Below are 23099 nucleotides of genomic sequence, written 5' to 3' on the forward strand. Positions count from 1 at the left end.
CCACAAACTGGAAAGAGGCCCATTTCTGGACTTCCGGAACCTCCGGTAGGCCCATTTTCCCCCCTCCCTGAGCCTTCGTGCGGGCCCTGAACTTACCTGGCAGGATGAATGGGCCGCATGGAGACTCCTGGGAGGGGAGGGGTGGGGAGGGTGGGGAGGATGGGCGTGGCCAGTCAGGGGTGGCATTTGGGAGTTCGCCAAATTGGGCAGAATCCTAGCTAGAGGAACGCCCGAAGCCGTGTGAACCCCCAGCAGCCCACACTTCCATGTATTTTGTTTGAGGTAAAGATTGTCGATGGATTAGTGCAGAAATGGTGAGCCTTTTTTGGCTCGCGTGCCATAAGCGCGTGAGAGGCGTTTCCCCCCCGCCCATTTTTGCATGCTTTTCCCCCCTTCCTAGGATCCAAATGCTTTATATGAGCCTGGGGAGGGTGAAAACAGCCTCCCCTGCCCCCCCCCCGAGGCCCGCCAGAGGCTTGAGGGTGTTGAGGACTCGGAAAGTCCTCGACTTACGACCTGGCAGCTAGCAACAAGCCAGGCAGTGCCCTGATTGGCTGGGGCACGGCGTCGCTTGTTGCTAGCCGCTAGGGGCGCGCTCATTGGCTATCCCTGCTTGACAGCTCCGTTTAAATATTTGTCAAGCAGGGAAGGTGCTGAGTCGCCTGTAAATAGTTACCGTGAATAAACTGCTTGTTCTGACAGTCCTGGCTCCAGTCTCGTCCTTCCGTCGATCCTCAAAAGAGGGACCTTCAGGAGGAGTCCCTGAAGCCTCCGTAGGGCTTAAATCGACCCTACGAGTAAACCGGAAGTCTGTTCCTGAACTTCCGGTTTGCCCATAGGGCTGTTTTTTTTGCACTCCGGAGGCTTTAGGGAAGCTCCTGAAGCCTCCTGAGGCCTCCGTGGGGGGGGAGCCTCCGTGGTGGGGGGAGCCTTGTGTGGCCTGACAAATGGCACCAGGTGCCACCTGTGGCACGCGTGCCATAAGTTCACCATCCTGGGATTAGTGTCTGTTCCATATTATGGGTGGCTGAAGGTTGGTACAAGTAAGAATCCACCAGGCTCATATTCCTTCTACTGTCTTCTACCTTCTGTCTTCGCCTCCTGAATGTCAGGAGCCGAGGTGGCGCAGTGGTTAGGGTGCAGTACTGCAGGCCACTTCAGCTGACTGTTATCTGCAGTTCAGCGGTTCTAATCTCACCGGCTCAAGGTTGACTCAGCCTTCCATCCTTCCGAGGTGGGTAAAATGAGGACCCGGATTGTTGTTGGGGGCAATATGCTGACTCTGTATACCGCTTAGAGAAGGCTGAAAGCCCTATGAAGCGGTATATAAGTCTAACTGCTATTGCTACTGCTATTGAATGAGAGAAGTTTCAAAATATTGTACCAAGAACTGCAGCTAAGGCAAAATGAATATGTGTCTCTTAGACTGTCAATCTCCAGGTGGTCTGCTTCTTTCAATTTCAGGCATGAAAATCCATAGTCAAAAGCTTAGATATTTTTTGTGTCTGAAAAGCTAAGCAGGATGAAATAGCATTTTTTTCTCAGCCTCTGGTTCTCCTTCCCCTATCACCAAGGGTGGGCTGCTACTGGTTTGCCCGGATTTGGGAGAACCCATAGCTAACATTAGGGCTGATCCGGAGAACCTTCAAATCCCACCCCTGGCTGGGCCCGCCCACCCACCCCTCCCCTCCCAGGAGTCTCCACGCAGCCCATTTTGGATGTGAGGTAAGTGCAGGGCCTATGTGGAGGTTCGGGAAATGGGGAAAACAGGCCACCCGGAAGGTTTCTGGAGCCCGAGGAGGCAGTTTTCACCTTCCCAGAGGCTCGAGGAAAGTTTCTGGAGCCTGGGGAAGGCAAAAACACCCCCCGCCGTGGTGCAGAAGGCTGACTAGGCCACGCCAGGGGTGGGTTTCAACCGGTTCGCGGCGGTCCCTGCGAACCGGTTGGTCGGTGAACCCGGAAGTAAGTAACTTCCGGGAACGGCGAAGGGCACGCCCACCCGCCCGTGGTCCTTACCCGGTTTTGACGAGTTCTGCGCTTCCACGCATGCGCAGGACACATACAGCGCCTGCGCGATCCTCCAGGAGCAGCTGGAGTGTCACGCAGACGCTAGTACGCATGCGTGCACCGCGCGCATGCACGAGGACGCCGCCGGCCCCGTTCCAACCGAACTGGTTGGAACAGGGCGAGAAACCCACCCCTGGGCCACGCCCACCATTGCCACGTTCACCAGCAACCCGGCAGAGAACCTATTGCTGAAATGTTTGAAACCCATCCCTGGCTATCACCTTTGGCCAGGTAACGTATGTATGTAGGTATGTATGTAGACATAAATATGCTTTTTTCCCCCCTTTAGGAAGTGTTCCTACATTGCCGTGTTCTTGTATGTGGCGTAACAGATGAGAGATCTCGCTGTGCACAGGGCTGTCACAGACGGATGCGCAGAAGAGCTAAACCACAAGAGGAAGGAGATCACATCACACACCACATCTTGACGAGTGGACCAATTAAAATAGATGTGCAAGAATAGATGTATGAAAACATATATACCGGGATATAAACTCATATACATGTGAATATAGGTGTATAGCCCATTTCTCTCAGAAGCGTATGCCCCCCCCTTGGGTTCAAACTAGATTTAATCTACATCTCAATTCCATTGCATGTGGCAGGGACATTGAATGGGAAATTTGATTTTTGCAGGGTCAAAGCAGGGTCTGCTTCGATTAGACATGATTTATTCCAAGCACAGCCAAAATTACAGGAGCATCCATGGCTCAAACAAATGTTGAAACCTTGCTCTCTTTTTTGTATGCATCGAAACAATTCTTCATACATGTCAACATGTTGAGTTTCTGCAAACCAGTAGTGACATTGGGATAACAGTTGGGGGTGGTGGAAATGTATCAACATATTAAATTGGCATGCTTAATTATGTGTTCATGCTTTGAAAAGTTGATATCCTCATAGGCTTAATTATGATATCATGGATCTAGGATCTTTCCCTACTGATCTGAGATAGGCACTGCCCTTATGCACCGTCACAATACTTTTGAGCCCCTGGCAGTCTTTTCCTTCTCAGCCAATTAAATTCAGAAGTTAATTGGCTACTAATCTAAAGGAAAGGCATATTTGTGCCATATCCTCATAGCAGAGGGGTCGGCAACCTTAAACACTCAAAGAGCCTCAAAGGTCCTAACCGGAAGCCCCCCATTCAATTCTGGAGCTGACTGGAAGTCCGGTTCCCCCACCATAGAGCCTCCTCCTAGTATGGCATCCTTTTTACTCTGCCGACTGGAAGTCCAGTTTCCCCACCAGAGAGTCTCCTCCTAACGTGGCATCCTTTTTCCTGGGCCTGTCCTAACTGAAAAACCTATCAATTGTGGAGCCAACCGGCGAAAGGGAGCCACAGCAGAGGGATGAAAGAGCCACATGCGGCTCCAGAGCTACAGGTTGCTGAGCCCTGTCCTAGCATATCCTCCCTAGGATAGGCAGTTCCTACTTGAAATTCCTATCTTCCTCAGCTTCCTGTTCCCAAGATTTTCCCTTCTGAAATGAAAGTGTTGATGTGATAATTGACATTATTCAGGCTGTTTTGAGAGATGGTTATTTTTGTGCCACTGCACAATGATCTTTTTTTGGGGGGGGGGGAATCCTAAACCCATAAAAAGGTAAATGCAACATGAAAATAGGAAAGTAGGGGTAGGGTACCAATTAACATGGCACCAATAAAGGAGACTATTTGTAGCCCAGGGTTGAAATGAAGAGTTCTTGGTGCTCTCTGAGCTTGGTTGTTTTCTTGCAGACGTTTCATTCACCCACTAGGTAACATCATCAGTGCTGCAAGAAAACATCCAATCGCAGAGAGCATGATTAAGGATCCAATTAACATACATTTTAATGAAGCAATAATAGCAATAATAGCAATAACAGTAGACTTATATACTGCTTCATAGGGCTTTCAGCCCTCTCTAAGCGGTTTACAGAGTCAGCATATTGCCCCCAACAACAATCCGGGTCCTCATTTTACCCACCTCGGAAGGATGGAAGGCTGAGTCAACCCTGAGCCGGTGAGATTTGAACCGCTGAACTGCTGATCTAGCAGTCAGCCTGCAGTGCTGCATTTAACCACTGTGCCACCTTGGCTCAATGAAGCCCCATTGGCCAGTTGCAGAAAGAGGAAGGGAACAACTGTTGGAAAGCATTGGTGTGAAAATGTGTAGTGTGGTTGTGTGGAAAGAGCACTAGCCATTCTGAAGCTTTTTTAAGCAGTTCTGCAGGTGATGAGAATGTTCTCGGTGATAACGGAGAAAATCTTGCAGAGTGGATGGAAAAGAATAATAATTTGCAGGTCATACAAGGATTGAAAATGTGTCCTGTTCCCCGAGTAATAATGCACCCTAAAGTTTTCAGCATGCTCAAACTCAGGCTGTGAAACTTGGCTGTGCAACTATGGAAATGGATCGGCTCCAGTTTGAATTATTCAACTTCCTGAAGAGAAAACCATGACATTTCATTGCACATTTTTTCCCCAGAAAATTTATACATCGCACTGCTTTGGACTTTGGAAATTTATTGCTACTGCTCCATACCTTGCTATTATCTCTTTCTAACCAACCCTTTTTTTTTCTTTATGGAATTATCGGGAAATTTCTTCCAACCACTCGATTTATGTTAGCTCCCTATGCTGATTTAAGAAACGCTGAATCAATTAATAAGCTTTGCAATTCTCCCAAAGTTGGGTTTTCCAAATGTATTTAGAAAAAAAATTAATATTTCCACTATTGAAATTTGCATGTTTTAACTAGCTAACCATGGGGTTTTTTTAAAAAAACTATTTTCAGAGGGGAAAGCAGTTTTCACCCAAATTTCTCCTTTTCCCTCTTGATTCAAAAAGCTTCTTGCATTTTATTCATCAGGATGCTATGATATTGCTGTGTATGCTGTTGTGTAAGAGAGTCCTTGATTGACAACATTTTGTGTAATGACCGTTGGGAGTTACAGTGGTGCTGAAAAATGTGATTTACGATGGATACAGCATCCCCATCAAATTCAGATGCTTGACAGCCGACTCATATTTATGACGGTTGCAATGTCCTGGGGTCACGATCCCCTTTTGCAACCTTCTGACAAGCAAAATCAATAAAGAAGCCAGATTCACTTCACAACTGTGTTATTAACTCCTTCAGACATTGTGGGCGCTCCATCACTGGAGGTTTTTAAGAAGAGACTGGACAGTCGCTTGCCTGAAATGGTATAGGAGCTCCTGCTTGAACAGGGGGCTGGACTAGAAGACCTCCAAGGTCCCTTCCAGCTGTATTCTGATTCTAAACTTGCCATGATTCACTTAACAACTGTGACCAGAAAGGTGGTAAAATGGGGCAAAATTAACCAAGATCTCACTTAGCAACAAAAATTTGGGTCTCAGTTATGGTCGTACGTCGAGGACTAACTGCATTATGATAACAAAAATTCGGGGGAACCCAATGAAAGATTGCTGATGTCTTTCACAGGATCACAGCAACAGGGGAAAGGGAAAGTTTTCTTTTGTGGGGATTATGAAAAAGAACCGATTCTTCTGAGGCAAAAGGTTGGCCAGTGCAAATCCAATTACTGCAGTACAATAAAGCAGCTCCAAATACTTCGGTCTCAGGCAGAAGGAGATTTAATTCCATTAGCCTGTGTTCAGAGGGGGGGAAATAGTCCTCTTTCTTTAGAGAGCAATGGGCAATTTACCAGAATGCTTCAATTTTAAAGAGGAGGAAAAAGAAGGGACACTGTGGCTCAGTGGCTAAGACGCTGTGCTTATTGATTAGAAAGGTCGGCAGTTCAAATCCCTAATGCCGCGTAACGGAGGAAGCTCCCATTACTTGTTCCACCTTCTGCCAATCTAGCAGTTGGAAAGCATGTAAAAAATGCAAGTAGAAAAATGGGGACCACTTTGGTGGGAAGGTAAATGCATTCCGTGCGCCTTTGGCGTTTAGTCATGCCATGACCATGGAGACATCTTCTGACAGCGCTGGCTCTTCCGCTTTGAAACTGAGATGAGCACCGCCCTTAGAGCCGGGAACAACTGGCACTCATGTGCGGGGGAACCTTTGCCTTATAGAAAAAGAATCAGGAGATCAGGAAGGATCAGGAAGAAGGCGGGGCTTAGCAGTGAGAAGACGGAGTTTCAGGCTATTTCTGAAATTCCCCTATTCCGAAGGAAATTAGACTGTTCGTTTTGTACCCAAGCTGTCCTGGAGAGACAGTGAAAGGTTGGAGGAGATCCAGTGACCTCAGAGACGTTCGCAAAGTCTCTGGGGGGCTTGGAATTTAACCTCCTTTGCCAGTTCCTTCTGGATTAGCTCTGATATTATTTTCAGTGATATATGTTATTTAATAAAAGTTTGAAATGCTCTGCATTTTATATTTTTCTTACCATCATGTACCACTTATACCTTTTTCTGATTATAAGATGATTCGTATTTTTTACTCTTTTAATGGAACGATGATCTGGTCAAAATAAAATGAGCATTACGCAAATGACTTCATACTCCGATCTTGGTGTTCTTCTCTCGTTCGTCTTCAAGCAGGTGCCCACAACTCAAACCAAGTTCTGCAATGGGTTAACCCAGTCAATATTGACGGGCTTCTTCTTCTTTTCTTTTTTTTTTACAGCAGTGTGAAGTTTCCATGACTTTGTATCACTCGAAAAGCAAAAGTGACAGCATGTGAGGAAAGTTTTGGGCTTATCATATACACGAGGGCTGCAAAGGTGTATCTTGTCAATATCATCTTGCAGCCTCTCTAGATCTTCTTGGATGCTTGAATTGATCACATGCATCTCAGCTGCTCTTCTTACAGGACGAATCATCTCTAGGTCTAGCAGATGCTCTGGGAAGTAGATAGACGTCATTAGATAGAACAGATGAGGGTATCAGACTAAGTCTTTCCATTGCTTTTGGGGTTCCTTTCTCAATCATGCTGACTTGACAATTAATGCATGGGTGGTCACAAGACCTGGGATTGATTCCCAAGCCCCAAAGTTAAGATACTTGTGCTTGTTCCAGAAGATAGAAGAGCAAGCTTCTTGTAAACAAAGGACATCAGAAGCCACCGTGGTGACACTACCAAACAGCTTGATGGTCATTTTCACAATTCATCTCGTTCTTCTTCATTACAGATGCAGGCACTTCTTTGGCTGTTCATGAACGGACGGCACCCCAGAGTCCTGACTGTCTGGAATATTGTATCGGCTATGGATTCACACGCTGTAGCAAAAGAGAAAGAGATCAAATCCATCAACACCTTTTCTTTTATTAGATGACTGGGATTTCTTTTCCTTGGACCCATGATGGTGAACCTATGGCACAGGTGGCACACAGAGCCCTCTGCGGGCATGCCAGCTGTCACCCTAGCCCAGCTCCACTGTGCATGCACATGTGCCTACCGCTGGCCAGCTGGTCTTCAGGTCTCTGATGTGCATGCAAGGGGTGCAGGGCGCATGTGGTGGACACACATGGGCATGCACGGGTGGAGGGTGCATGCACGGGGGCACTTGCACTGCATTTTGGGAGTTTGCATGCATGTGCGTTCCCCCCGTACCCCGTTTTGAGCTTGGAAGGCCTCCTGCACCAACATGGAAGCCAAAGTGGGGTACAGCGGTGCCGCATGAGCCCCCCGTGCCCCATTTTAGACCTTGGAAGCCTCCTGCACCAACCTGGAAACCAAAAATGGGCAGGGGGAATGGGGCGCATTCATGACACACACACACACATGTGCAGGGGGTAGGGCACATGCACAGGGGGCATGCTCACTTTGCATTTGGGGGATTGGGTGGGCATGTGTGCATTCACCCATTTTGGGCACTCAGCACCAAAAAGGTTAACCATCACTGCCTTAGACCATAAGAATGCGATCAAGATCTGATTCAACAACCTCCAGAACCTGTGCCTGACGTTTCTGGGGCACCACAGCAAACAGGGCCCTACTATTCCCAAAAACCAACAGTTTTCTTATTTTATAAAAGCTTCCAAAAATCCATCCAATATTCGGTTATGAATATTGATCTCCTGCTTGAGCCAGGAGGTTGGACTAGAAGACCTCCAAGGTCCCTTCCACCTCTATTCTGTTTGATTTTGATTTTTCAAAAGGTGCAGTAGTCACTTTAGGAATACTGCACCTTTTCAAATGATAGCAATTTGGGGGGGGGGGCTATAATAGCATTACACCTATAGCATTGACAGAAACGTGATAAAGGTACTAATTTTTTAAAAAACACTTTGTCCCTTTATTTTAATATACAGGACAGTTTTAATTTTTATTATATTAAGCTTTTCGTATCAATAAATCATAAACTGCCCAGTACCACATTTCTCACCAAGTATGCATGGTTCTTTGTCATCATGGAAGGGTGTTTCTTCTTGAACCCCAAAAGTACCTTTATCTCTAAAGGGGTTGCCATCATTCTGGTTGGTCCTAAGGGATGCGTGAGCTGAACCTCCAGCTGTGTTCCAGGCTTACAAGGACTAGTACATCTTTGCCACGCAGCCAAGGTCCGTTCCTGGCAGTTCTTTGGTCCCTCAAACACATTGGAAATAGTCCAATCTCGCCTTTCTCTGGCACTTTTGAGATAACTTAGACTATAAATTCATTCCCATTAGCGGGAGAATTCAATAAGCTGCAAAATGCTTTTTATATTTATTGTTCCTTTTAATTTGGCATGGTATCATGCTAAAAATATAGTAAAGATTGCCATTTAAAAAAATAAAAGCTCTTGTTTTCTTGGAGTGTGAATGAGCTGAACTAGAAATACAGCAATGAGGAAAATGGTTTTAATATATTTTTTTCCTATGCCATTTTCCTCTTTAAACATCCCTCCTTCCCCTCTTGCTACATTATCACCCTGTGGCTAAATTTCAGCCCTATTTGATAAGTTTAGGGTCACTTTATCCTAAATATGGGTGTCCTTTATCCAGTTAAGGCAGAACTTTTAATAGGTTTGCTTAAAATGCTCTTTCACAGGGCTATGCAAGCACTTTGGAGATCATCAAAACCATCAAGGCTATCAAACTAACACAGCAAACCACTATATAGAAACAGAGAGCAAACCCCCTCTCTTCCATCACTGAAGATGTGTCCTAGTTGGGTAACGAAACGTCTGCAAGAAAACCACCAAAGACCCCACACCTTGAATATCATATCTGTCCAATTCATCCTATGTGAAAGGCTGTAAATAAGAGGTGCTCAATCCTGGAATTAAGGAGAGACTTTTCTAACAGTGAAGACAATTAACCAGTGGAACAGCTTGCCTCCAGATGTTGTGGGTGCTCCATCACTGGAGGCTTTAAAGAAGTGGCCTTGACTGGACAGCCACTTGTCTGAAATGGTATAGGGCAGTGATGGCTAACCTTTTCCAGACCGGATGCCCAAAGTGCAGGTGCGCGCCCGAGCTCTCAAAATGCAATGTGTGTGAGGTCCTGTCCATGCACCACCCAAACATGTGCACGGAGCACCCATGCATGCACCCTTCTCCCCACTCATGTGCATGCATGGCCCCCGGCCTGCCCATCATCCCCACACACATGCCCCCTGGCCCCCCATGTGGGGGGAAAGGGTCCATGTATGGCAGAGACCCAAAGACCAGCTGGCCAGCAGGAGGTGTGTGCACGGCAGAGCTGAACTGGGGCAACGGCTCGCCTGCCCACAGAGAGGGCACTGTGTGCCACCTCTGGCATGGGTGCCATAGGTTCACCATCACGGGTATAGGATGCTTGTGCACGGGGGTTGGTCTAAAAGACCTCCAAGGTCCCTTTCACCTCTATTCTGACTGACTGGATGCAGTACACCAGATGTGGCCCCATTAGTGTGGTATAGGGCAGTATTATCACTTCTCATAATCTTAACCCTATCCTTCTGTTGATACAGCCTAAGACTGCATTGGTTTTGGGTTTTTTTTGCAACGGCTCACATTGCTGGCTTGTACTCAAGTGATGGTCACTAGGACACCTAGATCTTATTATGGAAGAAGATCTATGCCAAAAAGGTCAAACTAGCATTTTCCTAATAGGTCTGAAGCGCTGAAGACAAGGGTACTGGGAAAATAGAGACTCAGCCTGTCTAAACATTTCAGACCTCGTAAGAACAGAAAATTGTGTATGAAGAATCCCATTGAAGCAGTGTCTTAAGTCTTGGTTTAAAAAAAAAAAGCTATTTTCCCCACTGTGGTTTCTTCTTCCTGGCATAAATCATAAAATGATTTATGAGAAATAGTTTCTTCTTTTCAGCAGACTTTCTTAAGTCTTGGCGTTCTAGCCAATATTTATAACTTTATTCCCCTTTATTAACCAGTAGAACCAATCTGGAAAAGATTTTTGGCAACATGATTTAAAATATATAGCTTTATAAATATGCATGAGACATTTGCTATAAGAAAGAGAGGACATCTCCTTCCAGATAAATACTTAAAGGAGGATTAAAAAGAGAGAAGAGAGAAATTCAAGGCAAGGAAAATAAATACAGAAATTGAGTATTTAAAAGGGCGACTGGATCTGTGAGACAATAGAAAATGATACAACTGGGGGAGAAAGTGTTTCCTAATTAAAATATGGGTTTCATTATTTCTTTCAGCTAAATTAATTCGGAAGGGAGAATATAGCAAAGGTTTGGAATCTAGAAGCCTAATATTTTCAGAGCTAGCTGTAATATGCTTGGATACCATAATTTTTAAAAGAAGTGTTTATGAATTCAGACATACAAATTAGATTTTCTGTTCTAGTTAGTATGATTCAGCATTTTGGGGGATTTTATTCAGGCTAACTGAAGGATAAATTTAGCTAATGTGAAATAGAGTTTATTAGCCACCAAATCATTTTTTTCGACAGGATATGCATTTATGATTTGTGGCTTTGTTATTACTCTATATATTTCATTAATACTGTTTATTATGAATGTTTTTTCATTAATAAAAATCTATATATAACTCACAGGTTTCTTTCATCCTTTTCAACAAACTGTTAACATTTAATATTTATATGTAAATTGGAGCAGATTTAATGATAGCACTATATTTAAATTATAATGTTAATTAATAATCCAATAATTATTGAATAATAGAGACATACAACAGCAAGCAAATCTTCTCAGAACAAAGTAACCTAGTAGTGCCTCCAATGTGGTATTTATGGATTATACTATTAAATTCACAATGGTCTTAAAACACTTCTTTCCCTCCATTTTTCCCTTAGAAGGATAGTGTTGAGGACTCAGAAAGTCCTCGACTTACGTCCTGCCTCGTCCTTCCGCCGATCTTTAAAAGATAGATCACTCAAACTGTCCGTTATGTAACTGTTTGTTTTTGTGTGAGAGAAAAAGATTCACGCTGTGCTGGGATGCTCTTTAGATAGGATCAGGTAATAGTTCCTTTCTTACTCTTTAGAAAGGATCAGGTAAAAGTTTCTCTTAGTAGATTGGAGAAAGATGCGTTTTGATCACAGACCTAATTTTTGGTAAATGTTGCCCCTGTCTTACTTAGGAGCTGTAGTGACACAGTGGTTAGAATGCAGTATTGCAGGCTGACTCCGCTCACAGCCAGGGGTTCGATCCTGACTGGCTCAAGCTTGACTCAGCCTGCCATTCTTCCAATGTGGGTAAAAGGAAGACCCAGATTATAGGGGGCAATAGGCTGACTCTGTAAACTGCTTAGAGAAGGCTGTAAAGCATTGTGGAATGGTATATGAATCTAGCAATAGCAATAGCGCTTAGACTATAGACCTCTTCACAGTGCTTTTACAGCCCTCTCTAAGCGGTTTAACGATTCAGCCTCTTGCCCCCAACAATCTGGGTCCTCATTTTACCCACCTTGGAAGGATGGAAGGCGGAGTCAACCTTGAGCCTGGTGAGATTCAATCTGCCAAACTGCTGGCAGCCTATGATCAGCAGAAGTAGCCTGCAGTACTGCACGCTAACCACTGTGCCACCCTAGTTCTTATTGCTAAGTGCTCAGTTCCTGGCATCTTCAGAAAGAGCTAAAAAAGATGTTTGCCTCAGCATCTAGAACTGTGATGGCAAACGTATGGCAGCTGTGCCAGAGGTGGCACGCAGCGCCCTCTCTGATGGCACGCAAACTGTTGCCCCAATTCAGCTCCAATGCTCATGTGCGCGCACCTCCTGCAGGCCACCTAGCCTTCAGGTCTCTGCTGCACATGCGCGGGGTAAGTGGGAGCACATGTGCAGGGGGCACATGCGTAAGTACGGGAGGCAGGATATATGTGCAGGGATTGTGCGTGCATGTGTGGGAGTTGGGTGTGTGAGAGGAGTCACATGTGCAGGCATGGGGATGGGGCAAGTGCGTGGGGCTGTGCGTGCATGTGCAGAGCTGTGAGCGCATGGGCAGGGCACACATTCGTGGGACGGGGCGCGTGCATGGGGGAGTGCATTGCATTTGGGGGGTTTGGGCATGCGTCAGAGGTGGGTTCCTACCAGTTCGCACCTATTCAGTAGAACTAGTTCGTCAAATCTACCGAACCGGTTAGAAGAGGTTCCACCAGTGGACCCAGAAAGCAGGCCACACCCTACAGAAGAGGTTCCAAAAATTTTTGAAACCCACCACTGGTCCTTGGATATGATTATTATACACTATCATGCTCATATTTATAAAACTCAGTGCCTGTGAAAGGTAAGGATGACTACTGCGTTTGTGGTGCAATCAGAACATTGCGTGTGTTGAAGTTGTTTTAACGCAAACCAAAGATGCCTTTTAAAAAACAAGTTTACATCCTATTCTTATGCATGCCAGTGCTGTGTGTGAGGTAATTTAAGGTGGTTCTGACAAGTGTCGTCGGCATCTTCATATCCGGTCACATGGGCGGCAAGCCACTCCCATCCGGTCACATGGGCGGCAAGCCACTCCCACAAAGGAGGCCACACCCACAGAGTAGGTTCGAACAATTTTTGAAACCCACCATGGGCATGCGTGCACACATTTGCATGTCTGTACCCGCACTTTGAGTACTCGGCCCGGAAAAGGTTAGCCATCACTTATCTAGAAGATAATGCCAGTGACTATACTGTAACTGAACCTGAGCAAGGACAACTCACACTAATCTTCTGTATTAAGGTAAATTCCTAGAGTAGCTTTGTGCAAAACTGGGCAACATACCCAGAACCAGAGGACAATATTCTAATCCCAAACTTCGTGGAAATCAAATCAGTCCTCACCCCTATTTATCGATATATAAATAATTACTGCTGAAATGGTGAAAGACACAGAGGAGAAGAGGAGAAACTTTTGAGTAAGATGTGTTGAATTCAAGCCATGGGACCAGGAAGTGGTAAATCTACACATTCTAGCACCCTAATGAAGCCAGTGAATTATTAAGTCACTTTTTTTAGCTAGTCCCCATACATCAGTATCTCTGAAGTAGGAGCTTCCTAATTTATCTTAATTATTACATTTGAAAAATAAATTAGCAATCCCTCTGCCATCTAATTGTTCCTGATTTAACCAAAGAGAACTTAATGGTGCGTGAGGATGAAATGCTGCTTTCTGCCTGAATGAGCTTTTTCAAAATACTTGGTTCAGCGTTCCACGCCTTTTTTAATTTGCAAATATGTTTTGATAAATCTCTGCATCTTTTAATGCAATGGCCTTCCTGCCTTCCTTCCTTCAGCCGGCTGGTTTTAGAGGAAGTTTTGTTTTTAGTTATTCAGAGGGAAATACAGTTATTCCAGACTTGGAGTGGTGCGGTGGCCTAGAGGTGAAGTTCTCACCTCCCAATCAGGAGGCTTGTGAGTTTGATTCCTAGGTAGAGGCAGATATTTCTCTCTGAGCACATTGAGAATTTATCTGCTGAACAAAACTCTGCATTGGCGAAAGGAAGGGCATCCGGCCATTAAAACACTCTGCTAGCTCCATTCAAGTTGCCCAGACTCCACCCCGCAAGGGATTATGGGGTCGTTAAAAAAAGATGATGACGATGATGATACAGGTAGTGGCAGATTTAGTCATTTGTTTAGCCACTGTTCAAAATTACAACAGCACTGGAAAAAGTGATTTATGAGCAGCCCTCACACTGATCTCTGTTGCAGCATCCCCTTGGGCACATAAACAAAATTCAGATTCTTGGCAACCAGCATGCATTTATGATGGTTGCGGCATCCCAAGGTCACACAATCACCATTTGAAAACTTCCCAGCTGGCTGATGACAAGCAAAGTCACTGGGGGGTGGGGTGGAGAGAGAGGGATTTGCTTAGCAAACACATGGTTCACTTAAGAACCTCAGTGATTCGCTTAATAGACGTGGCAAAAAAAAGGCCATCGCATTGAGTGTGACTCATTTAACAGCCACCGGGCTTAGCAGCATAAATTCTGATCCTAATTGCGATCATGAGTCAGCTCCCAGAGTGGGAGTTGAGGCCTAATATGTAAAGAGCCACACTTTCCCTATCGGTCCTTTCAGGAGTACAAGCACTGCAATGAAAAAAATTGTTGAGTCACTTTTGTAGCATCCATCTGGAATTACTTTACTTCCATTCCTACTTAATTATATTCTATAAATCTCATAAGAAAAAAATGCAGGTTTTTTGGCCTGGACCATGCAGCCTGCTATGCTTTTTAATTATTTCAGGATGAGTATAAGTCTGGTTCACAGGTGGGTTCCTACCAGTTCGCACCTATTCGGTAGAACCGGTTCGTCAAATCTACCGAACCGGTTAGAAGAGGTTCCACCAGTGGACCCGGAAAACACGCCACACCTACAGAAGAGGTTCCAAAAATTTTTGAAACCCACCACTGGTCCTTGGATATGATTATTCTACACTATCATGCTCATATTTATAAAACTCAGTGCCTCTGTGAAAGGTAAGGATGACTACTGCGTTTGTGGTGCAATCAGAACATTGCGTGTGTTGAAGTTGTTTTAACGCAAACCAAAGATGCCTTTTACAAAACAAGTTTACATCATATTCTTATGCAGGCCAGTGCTGTGTGTGAGGTAATTTAAAGTGGTTCTGACAAGTGTCGTCGGCATCTTCATATCCGGTCACACGGGCGGCAAGCCACTCCCATCCGGTCACATGGGCGGCAAGCCACTCCCACAAAGGAGGCCACACCCACAGAGTAGGTTCGAACAATTTTTGAAACCCACCACTGATCTGGTTTAGCCTTCCCTGTCCATCAGGGTGATAGATTAAAAATAATAATTCAGATACTCTCAATACAGATTTGTTACCACCAATTCGCGCCTACTTTGTGCCTACTTTGCAAGTGCATGTGCCACTTCCGCGCATGCGCCCAACCTTCGGCCTCCCACCCTTAGGCCTCCACACATCCTCTTCCTGGCTGCAGAGATTGCCACAGACAATGGCTTCCATTTTTGGGCTCTGCGCCTCATGTTTTCAGAATCCAAACGCTCCGTTTGAGATCTGTTCAAGGCTGCTGGGGATCACCAGAGCACATAGCTGCTGATCGCTGCCTCTGTGTGTTGCTTTTTTGGGCAGTGATCGGAGTGTTTGGAGACTGAAAACGCGAGTTGTAGAGCCCAAAATGGCAACCCGGAACAGCAGCTGCCTTCTCTTACCTCTTCCACGCTTCACATGCTTTACTAATTGCAGCTCCCTGCGACAATCAGCTGTGCTTTAGAAGCTGTTTTTCAAGCCCAATGAGGTTTTTTTCAGCCCCAACTCCGTGCTCGCTCATAACCAGCAAACTAATGTGCTGAAGCTGTGCTGAAGGATGCTAGCCAGATGAATATCTGGTCGGCATTTCCCCCACTTCTTTTCCTCCCCAAAAACTAAGGTGTGTCTTATATTCCCGAGCGCCTTATACTCTGAAAAATATAGTAAGTGGGAAAAGAGTCATAAGTCTCATTTTTTCAGTAGTGTTGTAACTTCGAACGACCACTAAATGAACTGTTGTAAGTCGAGGACTACTTATATTTGATTTTTGAGCTGATTCACAAGGGCCTATAAGTCCAGGTTACTATATGATCCTTGGTGGCGCAGTGGTTAGAGTGCAGTACTGCAGGCTACTTCTGCTGACTGCCGTCTGCTTGCAATTTGGCAGTTCGAATCCCACCAGGCTCAAGGTTGACTCAGCCTTCCATCCTTCCGAGGTGGGTAAAATGAGGACCCGGATTGTTGGAGGCATTATGCTGACTCTGTAAAATTGCTTTGAGAGGACTGTAAAGCACTACAAAGCGATATATAAGTCTAAGTCAGTGTTTCTCAACCTTGGCCACTTGAAGATGTCCGGACTTCAACTCCCAGCATTTGCTGGCTGGGGAATTCTGGGAGTTGAAGTCCGGACATCTTCAAGTGGCCAAGGTTGAGAAACACTGGTCTAAGTACCATTGCTAATAATGGTAGGGGTGCCTGCCTACTGGTTCCCATCATACATTTCCCTCTTACTCTGCTACTACTAGGAGTGTCCCACTGATCATTGGTTTCCTGCTGCTAAGAGAATCAGAAAGTCAGAGTCCTATACTGATTTCATGGCAGAATAGCAACAGTACTTGGACTTATATACCACTTCACAGTGCTTCACAACCCTCTCTAAGTGGTTTACAGAGTCAGCATATTTTCCCCAACAATCTGGCTCCTCATTTTACTGATCTTGGAAGGATGGAAAGCTGAGTCAAACTTGAGCTGGTCAGGATTGAACTTCTGGCTGTGGGCAGAATTAGCCTACAATACTGGGGGCTGACTCTGTAAATCGCTTAGAGACGGCTGTAAAGCACTGTGAAGCGGTATATAAGTCTAAGTGATGTTGCTATTGTCCCTGTCCCTATTGTTAGCTCAGAACGTGGTGAGGCACTGCAGTCATGTGTTTATGTGTTTAACATCTTCCCCATCAGGAAACTTACCTTCTACCTTGGAGACAAAACCAAGGCTCCGTTTAAGGTCAGAGCAGATGGACTGCATGCACCAACGAAACTTGGCATCGCAGCGATATTTGTTAGACCCGCAGGTATCATAACATGCATCCACCTGGTTACAGCATTTCGTCATGGCTGGGATGCCCATGTCAAGCTGCAAAAGAATGCCAAGAGACATGGGAAAAATCACTCTGGGGTTTGAAAGGATTCTCCCCTCCTCCCATATCTCTCCTATAAAAAAAGCTCTCCATGCCTCTCCACAATGAATATTTCAACAAGGGAAAGTGCTGTATATTTGACTGCCTTGCCCAGCAGGAAGACTGCAGTGAAATGTGAGATTAGGCAAATCGATCTTCTATTTTATTTTGGGAATAAATAGGAACCAGGAGAGGATCTCCTGTGCTGTATCTGCCCATGGCTTTGAGCGACAAGATACTGTTCAACGTCCAAGGATGCTTTCAGCCAAGCTGAATAGGTCAACAAAGCGGCAACCGTCCCAAACTTTCTTGGAGATTTATCAGGAAATTTTAGGGTGGCAGAGCAAGGCTTCCCTGCTGTTGCATCAGGTTGAAAGTACCAGCAATTTGTGAACAGTGAGCCTGAAGCCGGGGCAGTATCAGAGGTGGGTTCCTACCGGTTTGGACTGGTTCAACTAAGTAGGTAGTAACTCGATCTGCCACACCCCTGAACTGGTTCTATCTGCGGTATCATAGGCACTGCCATCTTGTTTTTTGCTTCTGCACATGCACAGAAGCATTTTTTACTACTGTCCATGCACGCATGCAGCGTGCACCCAGCGCATGCATCAAGCATGTGCCTGAAGCACGCACATGTCCGAAGCACATCTCTGAGCGAACCGGCAGTAGAAGAAGCCGGAACCCACCCCTGGTCAGGTTAATAGGCTGTCCAAAATAAACTTGTACAAAGGAAATACGCATTTATGTAGAATGCAATTTCCATTCAGTAATTGCAGAGGATTCTTGAAACAAGGAATTCTGTAACGGGGTGGAATTTCAATGCTAGCAAATTGTACATCTGCTAGGAAAATATCAGATGCTGGCTAAATGAAATTAAGTCGTGGCACCAGTTGAGGTGAAATGAATGGAGTCTACTCTGAATCAGATTTGATTGTTTTAGCAGCCCTCTTATTGTTAATATTCACGTTACAGTACTTTGGGCCTTTAACTTTAATTATTGAGATGATAGGGGTTTTCTAGCCAGAGACCCATTTTTAAATCTGCAATTTTTAGAAGATATACTTAACACTCCAGCTGTTCCTAACAGTTGGGGATTAAATATTCAGTTGCCCAACCAATCAAAGAGTAAATTCTATGGGCAGTGGTCAGACAAAAACACATTCATTTTGTCTGCCATAATAAGCAGCTGGCCATCCCGTTTGGCAAGCACAGAGAAATAGCTTGCATAACACGGGGAGGCTGACTGTCCAGCCAACTTTGAATAGACATAGTTGAGCAATTGCAGTTATTTACAGCAAGGTCGAACGCTTCTTTCTTCCTGGATGTTTTGATTAGTTAATTATTTCGTATGGGAAATGGGTTGTTAGTACGTACACTTTCTGGTACCTTGAGACCCAGGAAATAGGAGCTACAGCCATTGGGTTCTGGAGATTTGTAATTCGGTCTAGGCAATGGTGCTTTACCTGGAAAAAAAAGAAAAGTGCTTTGTGGCAGCCTTGAAAAGTATTATACAGTATAACATAAAGTCCTGTACGTGCATCTGATATCCTTCAGAGGTTGAATTCCAATTATCATCAGACCTAATCAGCATGGCCAGTGATAAAGGATGATAAAGTTTAGCAGCAGCTCAAAAGCTAGAAATTCTGTCTTTTGCAACGTTGTTGGAAAATAGGAGAGACACAGCTGGGGTTTGCCAAAGAGAAGAACATACATTTCATTAAAAATCCTTGAAACAAAATCCAATATGCGTACAGAAGATCAGAAACTTTACTTGCGTTCACAGCTATAATTCAATTCTGGGCATTTCAGTTTTGAATTGTTCACTCTCCTTCTGAAATATAAAAGCAGGCTGGGAAAGGGGTTCCTTTTGTCTTTAGCCTTTTAGATGTGGCTGCTGAAAACAAAATAACTTTTGGAGCTGAAAATTTATGACCAAACATCGTGTTTCCCCCCAAAAATACAACCTATCACACACGTAGCACACGCATGTGTCCTTACCTCTTATGATGCCTCTGCGAGCCTCCGTGACGCTCCAGCTGCTTGGCGGAGTGTCACGCAGGTGCTGTGCACTCCCGTGGCACGACAAAACTGCGGTCCACTAAAGCGCGCCCGATTAAAGTGCATCGCTGATGTCATCAGCAGCGCGACAACAACGACCGCGGAGAAAAAAGGGCGCTTTAAAAAGCGCTTTTAAAGCAAGCCGATTCACGTAAAGGTAAGGGTTAGGTTTAGGGTTAGGGTTAGGGTTAGGTTAAGGGTTAGGGTTAGGTTTAGGGTTACGTTAAGCATTAGGGTTAGGTTAAGGGTTAGCGTTAGGTTTAGCGTTAGGTTAAGGGTTAGGTTTAGGGTTAGGTTTAGGGTTAGGTTAAGGGTTAGGTTTAGGGTTAGGTTTAGGGTTAGGTTTGGGGTTAGGTTTGGGGGGTTAGGTTTAGGTTTACGCGTTAATTTTAGCTTTACCGCTCACAGCGTGCTTTTTTCGTTGCGCTGTGATGACGTCAGGTACACGGTTTCGTCGAGCGCGCTTTAGTCGACCGCAGTTTTGTGGTGGAACCGTGCACTCTGTGCCCATGTGCGGAAGTGTCAAAGAGCTCAAATATAGGTAAGGAGCTTGGGTGGGCGGGTGGGCTCTCCGGAGCACCATACCGGAACGGTACCCAGTGCTCTGGGCAGGCACTGTTACGCCTGTACCGGGGCGTACCGCCTGCAACCCACCACTGAAGCACACACTTCCCTCAATCTTCCAGAATTGTCTTTTTCTGAAGCAGCAGTAGCTGGGTAGAGGCTGCAGAGAGCCAATTCCAACAGGCCACATGGCTTTCTGCCTCACTGGCCCTTGCTGGCTCAGTTGATCTGTGGAACATGGGGTGACTGCGCTACCCACCTCCTGTACCTCAAAAAAAAATAAGACCTCTCCAAAAAATAAGCCAGAGTGTTTATTTCCAAGCCTAAGAGAAAATAAGACCCGGTCTTATTTTCAGGGAAAGACGGTATATGCCACTTCATGTTAGCTTTATTGTCAAATTTAACAAATAATGTGTTACGCCAGTAATCAAAGATTATAGTTTTTCTATTCCATATTTAATGTTGCAGATCATGCCCTCATTAGAAACTCAAGAAGTTTTTTAATAAGACAAAATACCTTGCTTTTCTTCATTTATAATGAAGTAATACAGCTAATTTATGGAAGGAGACGTTATATTTTAGGTATAAGTTTGTAAGTTTGTAAGTTTAATTTTATTTATAGGCCACCCAATCCTGAAGGACTCCGGGCGGCTTACAGAAGGGAAAAGAAAGAAAATAAAAAAATAAAAATAAAATAAGACAAGTTAAAACGACACAAATACATTCATTTCAATCGGGGCTGGACCTCAACAATGAGGTCAACAGCCCCAGGCCTGCCGGAAAAGCCAGGGTTTGACAGCTTTTCTGAAGGACATGAGAGTGGGTGAGGTCCAGATTTCTGGGGGTAGTTCTTTCCAAAGGGTCGGGGCAGCCACAGAGAAGGCTCTCCTCCGGGGAGCCACCAGCCGACATTGTCTGGCTGACGGCATCTGAAGGAGGCCAACCCTGTGGGATCTTACCGGCCGCTGGGAGGAGTGTGGCAGTAGGCGGTCTCGCAGGTATGCTGGTCCTAGGCCATGTAGGGCTTTAACGGTAATAACCAACACCTTGAATTGCGTCCGGAGACCAATGGGTATCCAGTGCAGCTCGCGGAGGATAGGTGTAACATGGGTGTACCTAGGTACACACAATATCGCTTGCGCGGCTGCATTCTGGACTAGTTGCAGTCTCCGAACACTTTTCAAGGGTAGCCCCAAGTAGAGCGCGTTGCAATAATCCAGCCTTGAGGTGAGTAGGGCATGAGTGACAGTTTGGAGTGCCTCCCGATCCAAGTAGGGCCGCAATTGATGCACCAGGCGAACCTGGGCAAAGGCTCCCCTGGTCACAGCCAACAGATGATGTTCCAATGTCAGCTGTGAATCCAGGAGGACCCCCAAATTGCGTGCCCTCTCTGAGGGGTGTACGTTTTCGCCCCCCAGGATCAAGGATGGACTATCTGGGCTGTCCTTCGGGGGGAACAGGTATAGCATAAAAGGAGCAGGTTTTAAGAACTGAGACTTATTCAAGAGGGTTCAAATGCCAATAACAACTGCATAATGGAAGCCCTGTGCCCTTTTTCTGTACGTCACATGTGCAGTGCATTTAAAGAAAATGGGTAAGGACTTTGAATACAGCTAGTCCTTGACTTATGGCCACAATTGGGGCCAGAATTTTCATTGATAAGCAAGATGGTTGTTAAGTCAGTTGTGCCAAATGTTAAGACCTTCTTTGCCAAGGCTTTGAAGCAAATCACTGCAATTGTTAAGTGAACCATCAGTCATTAAGTGAATCACAGGTCCCTTTTTCACGGACATTGTTAACTTCACCAAGTCACTAAATGAATGGTTGCAAGTCAAGGACTGCCTGTATGTGGTTGTGACCATCATCGTGACCCGAAAAATGTGCGCCCGACAAATGCACATCGACAAAACCGCGCCACGATGAAAAAAACAACATAGTGGGATGCGAAAACAGCGTTGGGGGTTAGGGTTAGGGTTAGGGTTATAATGTTGTTTTCGCGTCGCAGAATGTTGTTTGTTTCATCGCGGCATGGTTTTGTCGCCGCGCATTTGTCGAGCGCGCATTTGTCGGTGAACCCATCATCATGACTTCTTTGTCATTGTCCCCTGCAGATATCTGGTTTGAGGGAGTTGACAACTATCAAATAAAGGAGGAAACATTAGCTGCAAGCAAAAATTCATGACCCATCAAAACCGCGCTCGACTAAGCCGCGCCCGATTAAACCGTGTCGCTGACATCATCAACAGGGCGACAACAGCCAGCGCGGAGAAAGAAGGGCGCTTTAAATAGCGCTTTGAAAGCAAGCTGATTCAACTTAAGGTAAGGGTTAGGTTTAGGGTTAGCTTTAGGGTTAGGTTAAGGGTTAGGGTTAGGTTTAGGGTTAGGTTAAGGGTTAGGATTAGGTTTAGGGTTAGGTTAAGGGTTAGGTTTAGGGTTAGGTTTAGGATTAGGTTTAGGGGGGTTAGGTTTAGGTTTAGGAGTTAATTTTAGGTTTAGGGTTTACAGCGTGCTTCTGTCTCCGCGCTGTTGTCGCCCTGTTGATGACGTCAGCGACGCGGTTTAGTCGGGCGCGGTTTAGTCGAGCGTGGTTTTGTGGTGGAACCCAAAAATTAACATTCGTCATTACATATTCACATAAGTAATCATGTTTTACATAAATAGTGTAACAACTCTATTTGGGTTGGGGGGGGGGGGGGAATTCCGAGTCTTAGATACTCAAAAAGAGTTGAAAAGGTAACTGAAGCTCAGGTTTAATCTTCTCCAGAAAGCAGTGAGCAGACAATTAGCCCAGGGGTGGGTTGCTGTCAGCGTTACTGCTGGTTTGCTTCGCTTGAGTGTGTGCCCTCTGTGCATTGCTTGCACATGCACAGTTGCCTTTAAATTGTTCTTTGCATGCGCAGAACATTATAAAATGACTAAAAAACATGCCGGCAACGGCATGGATGACTGGGGAACTGGTTTGGGGGCGTGGCCAGCCTGCGTCCCTACTGGTTCGGCGACCCATTCCCAATTTCCACTACCAGTTTGCACAAACCAGTGCGAACTAGTAGCAACCCACCTCTGAAATACCCCTATCAAAGAAGTAATGTTCTTTTATAAAATAAACCTCTTCATTCTAGCCCAGTGTTTCTCAACCTTGGCAACTTGAAGATGTCTGGACTTTAACTCCCAGAATTCCCCAGCCAGCAAATGCTGGCTGGGGAATTCTGGGAGTTGAAGTCTGGACATCTTCAAGTTGCCAAGGTTGAGAAACACTGTTCTAGCCCTTTCGTAGATGGCTTCCTTCATACAGTCCCATCTGCTTGTAGATAGTGAAAAATGTGCTATTTCACACGCTGTCAACATCATTTCAACAGGGAAACCCACTCATTCACACAGCAAAAGAGTTCATCTTTGGACAGAGATGATTAATACTGGAGG

At 45.3% G+C, this 23099-nt stretch overlaps 2 protein-coding genes across 3 annotated transcripts in view; one reads left to right on the forward strand and one right to left on the reverse strand.

Moving 5' to 3' along the window:
- OIT3 (oncoprotein induced transcript 3) overlaps positions 1–3113 on the forward strand; it is a 61617-nt gene extending 58504 nt beyond the window's left edge. Inside the window, 1 exon segment of the mRNA XM_032231764.1 lies at positions 2357–3113. Coding sequence (XP_032087655.1) covers positions 2357–2530 — 174 coding nt within the window. The 3' untranslated portion in view covers positions 2531–3113.
- Positions 3114–6468: 3355 nt separating this feature from the next.
- The window catches only part of PLA2G12B (phospholipase A2 group XIIB), a 28637-nt gene continuing 12006 nt past the window's right edge, over positions 6469–23099 (reverse strand). The window contains exons 2-4 of one of the 2 annotated variants that reach the window (XM_032231928.1): positions 18444–18520; positions 16849–17014; positions 6469–7256 (exon numbers count right to left, since the gene is read on the reverse strand). In XM_032231928.1, coding sequence (XP_032087819.1) covers positions 7138–7256; positions 16849–17014; positions 18444–18520 — 362 coding nt within the window. In that variant the 3' untranslated portion in view covers positions 6469–7137. Of the gene's footprint in view, positions 7257–16848; positions 17015–18431; positions 18521–23099 lie in introns of both variants that reach the window. The other variant, XM_032231927.1, reaches the window with a different exon arrangement.

This window comes from Thamnophis elegans, chromosome 15 (genome assembly GCF_009769535.1).
Source record: "Thamnophis elegans isolate rThaEle1 chromosome 15, rThaEle1.pri, whole genome shotgun sequence".
NCBI lineage: Eukaryota > Metazoa > Chordata > Lepidosauria > Squamata > Colubridae > Thamnophis > Thamnophis elegans.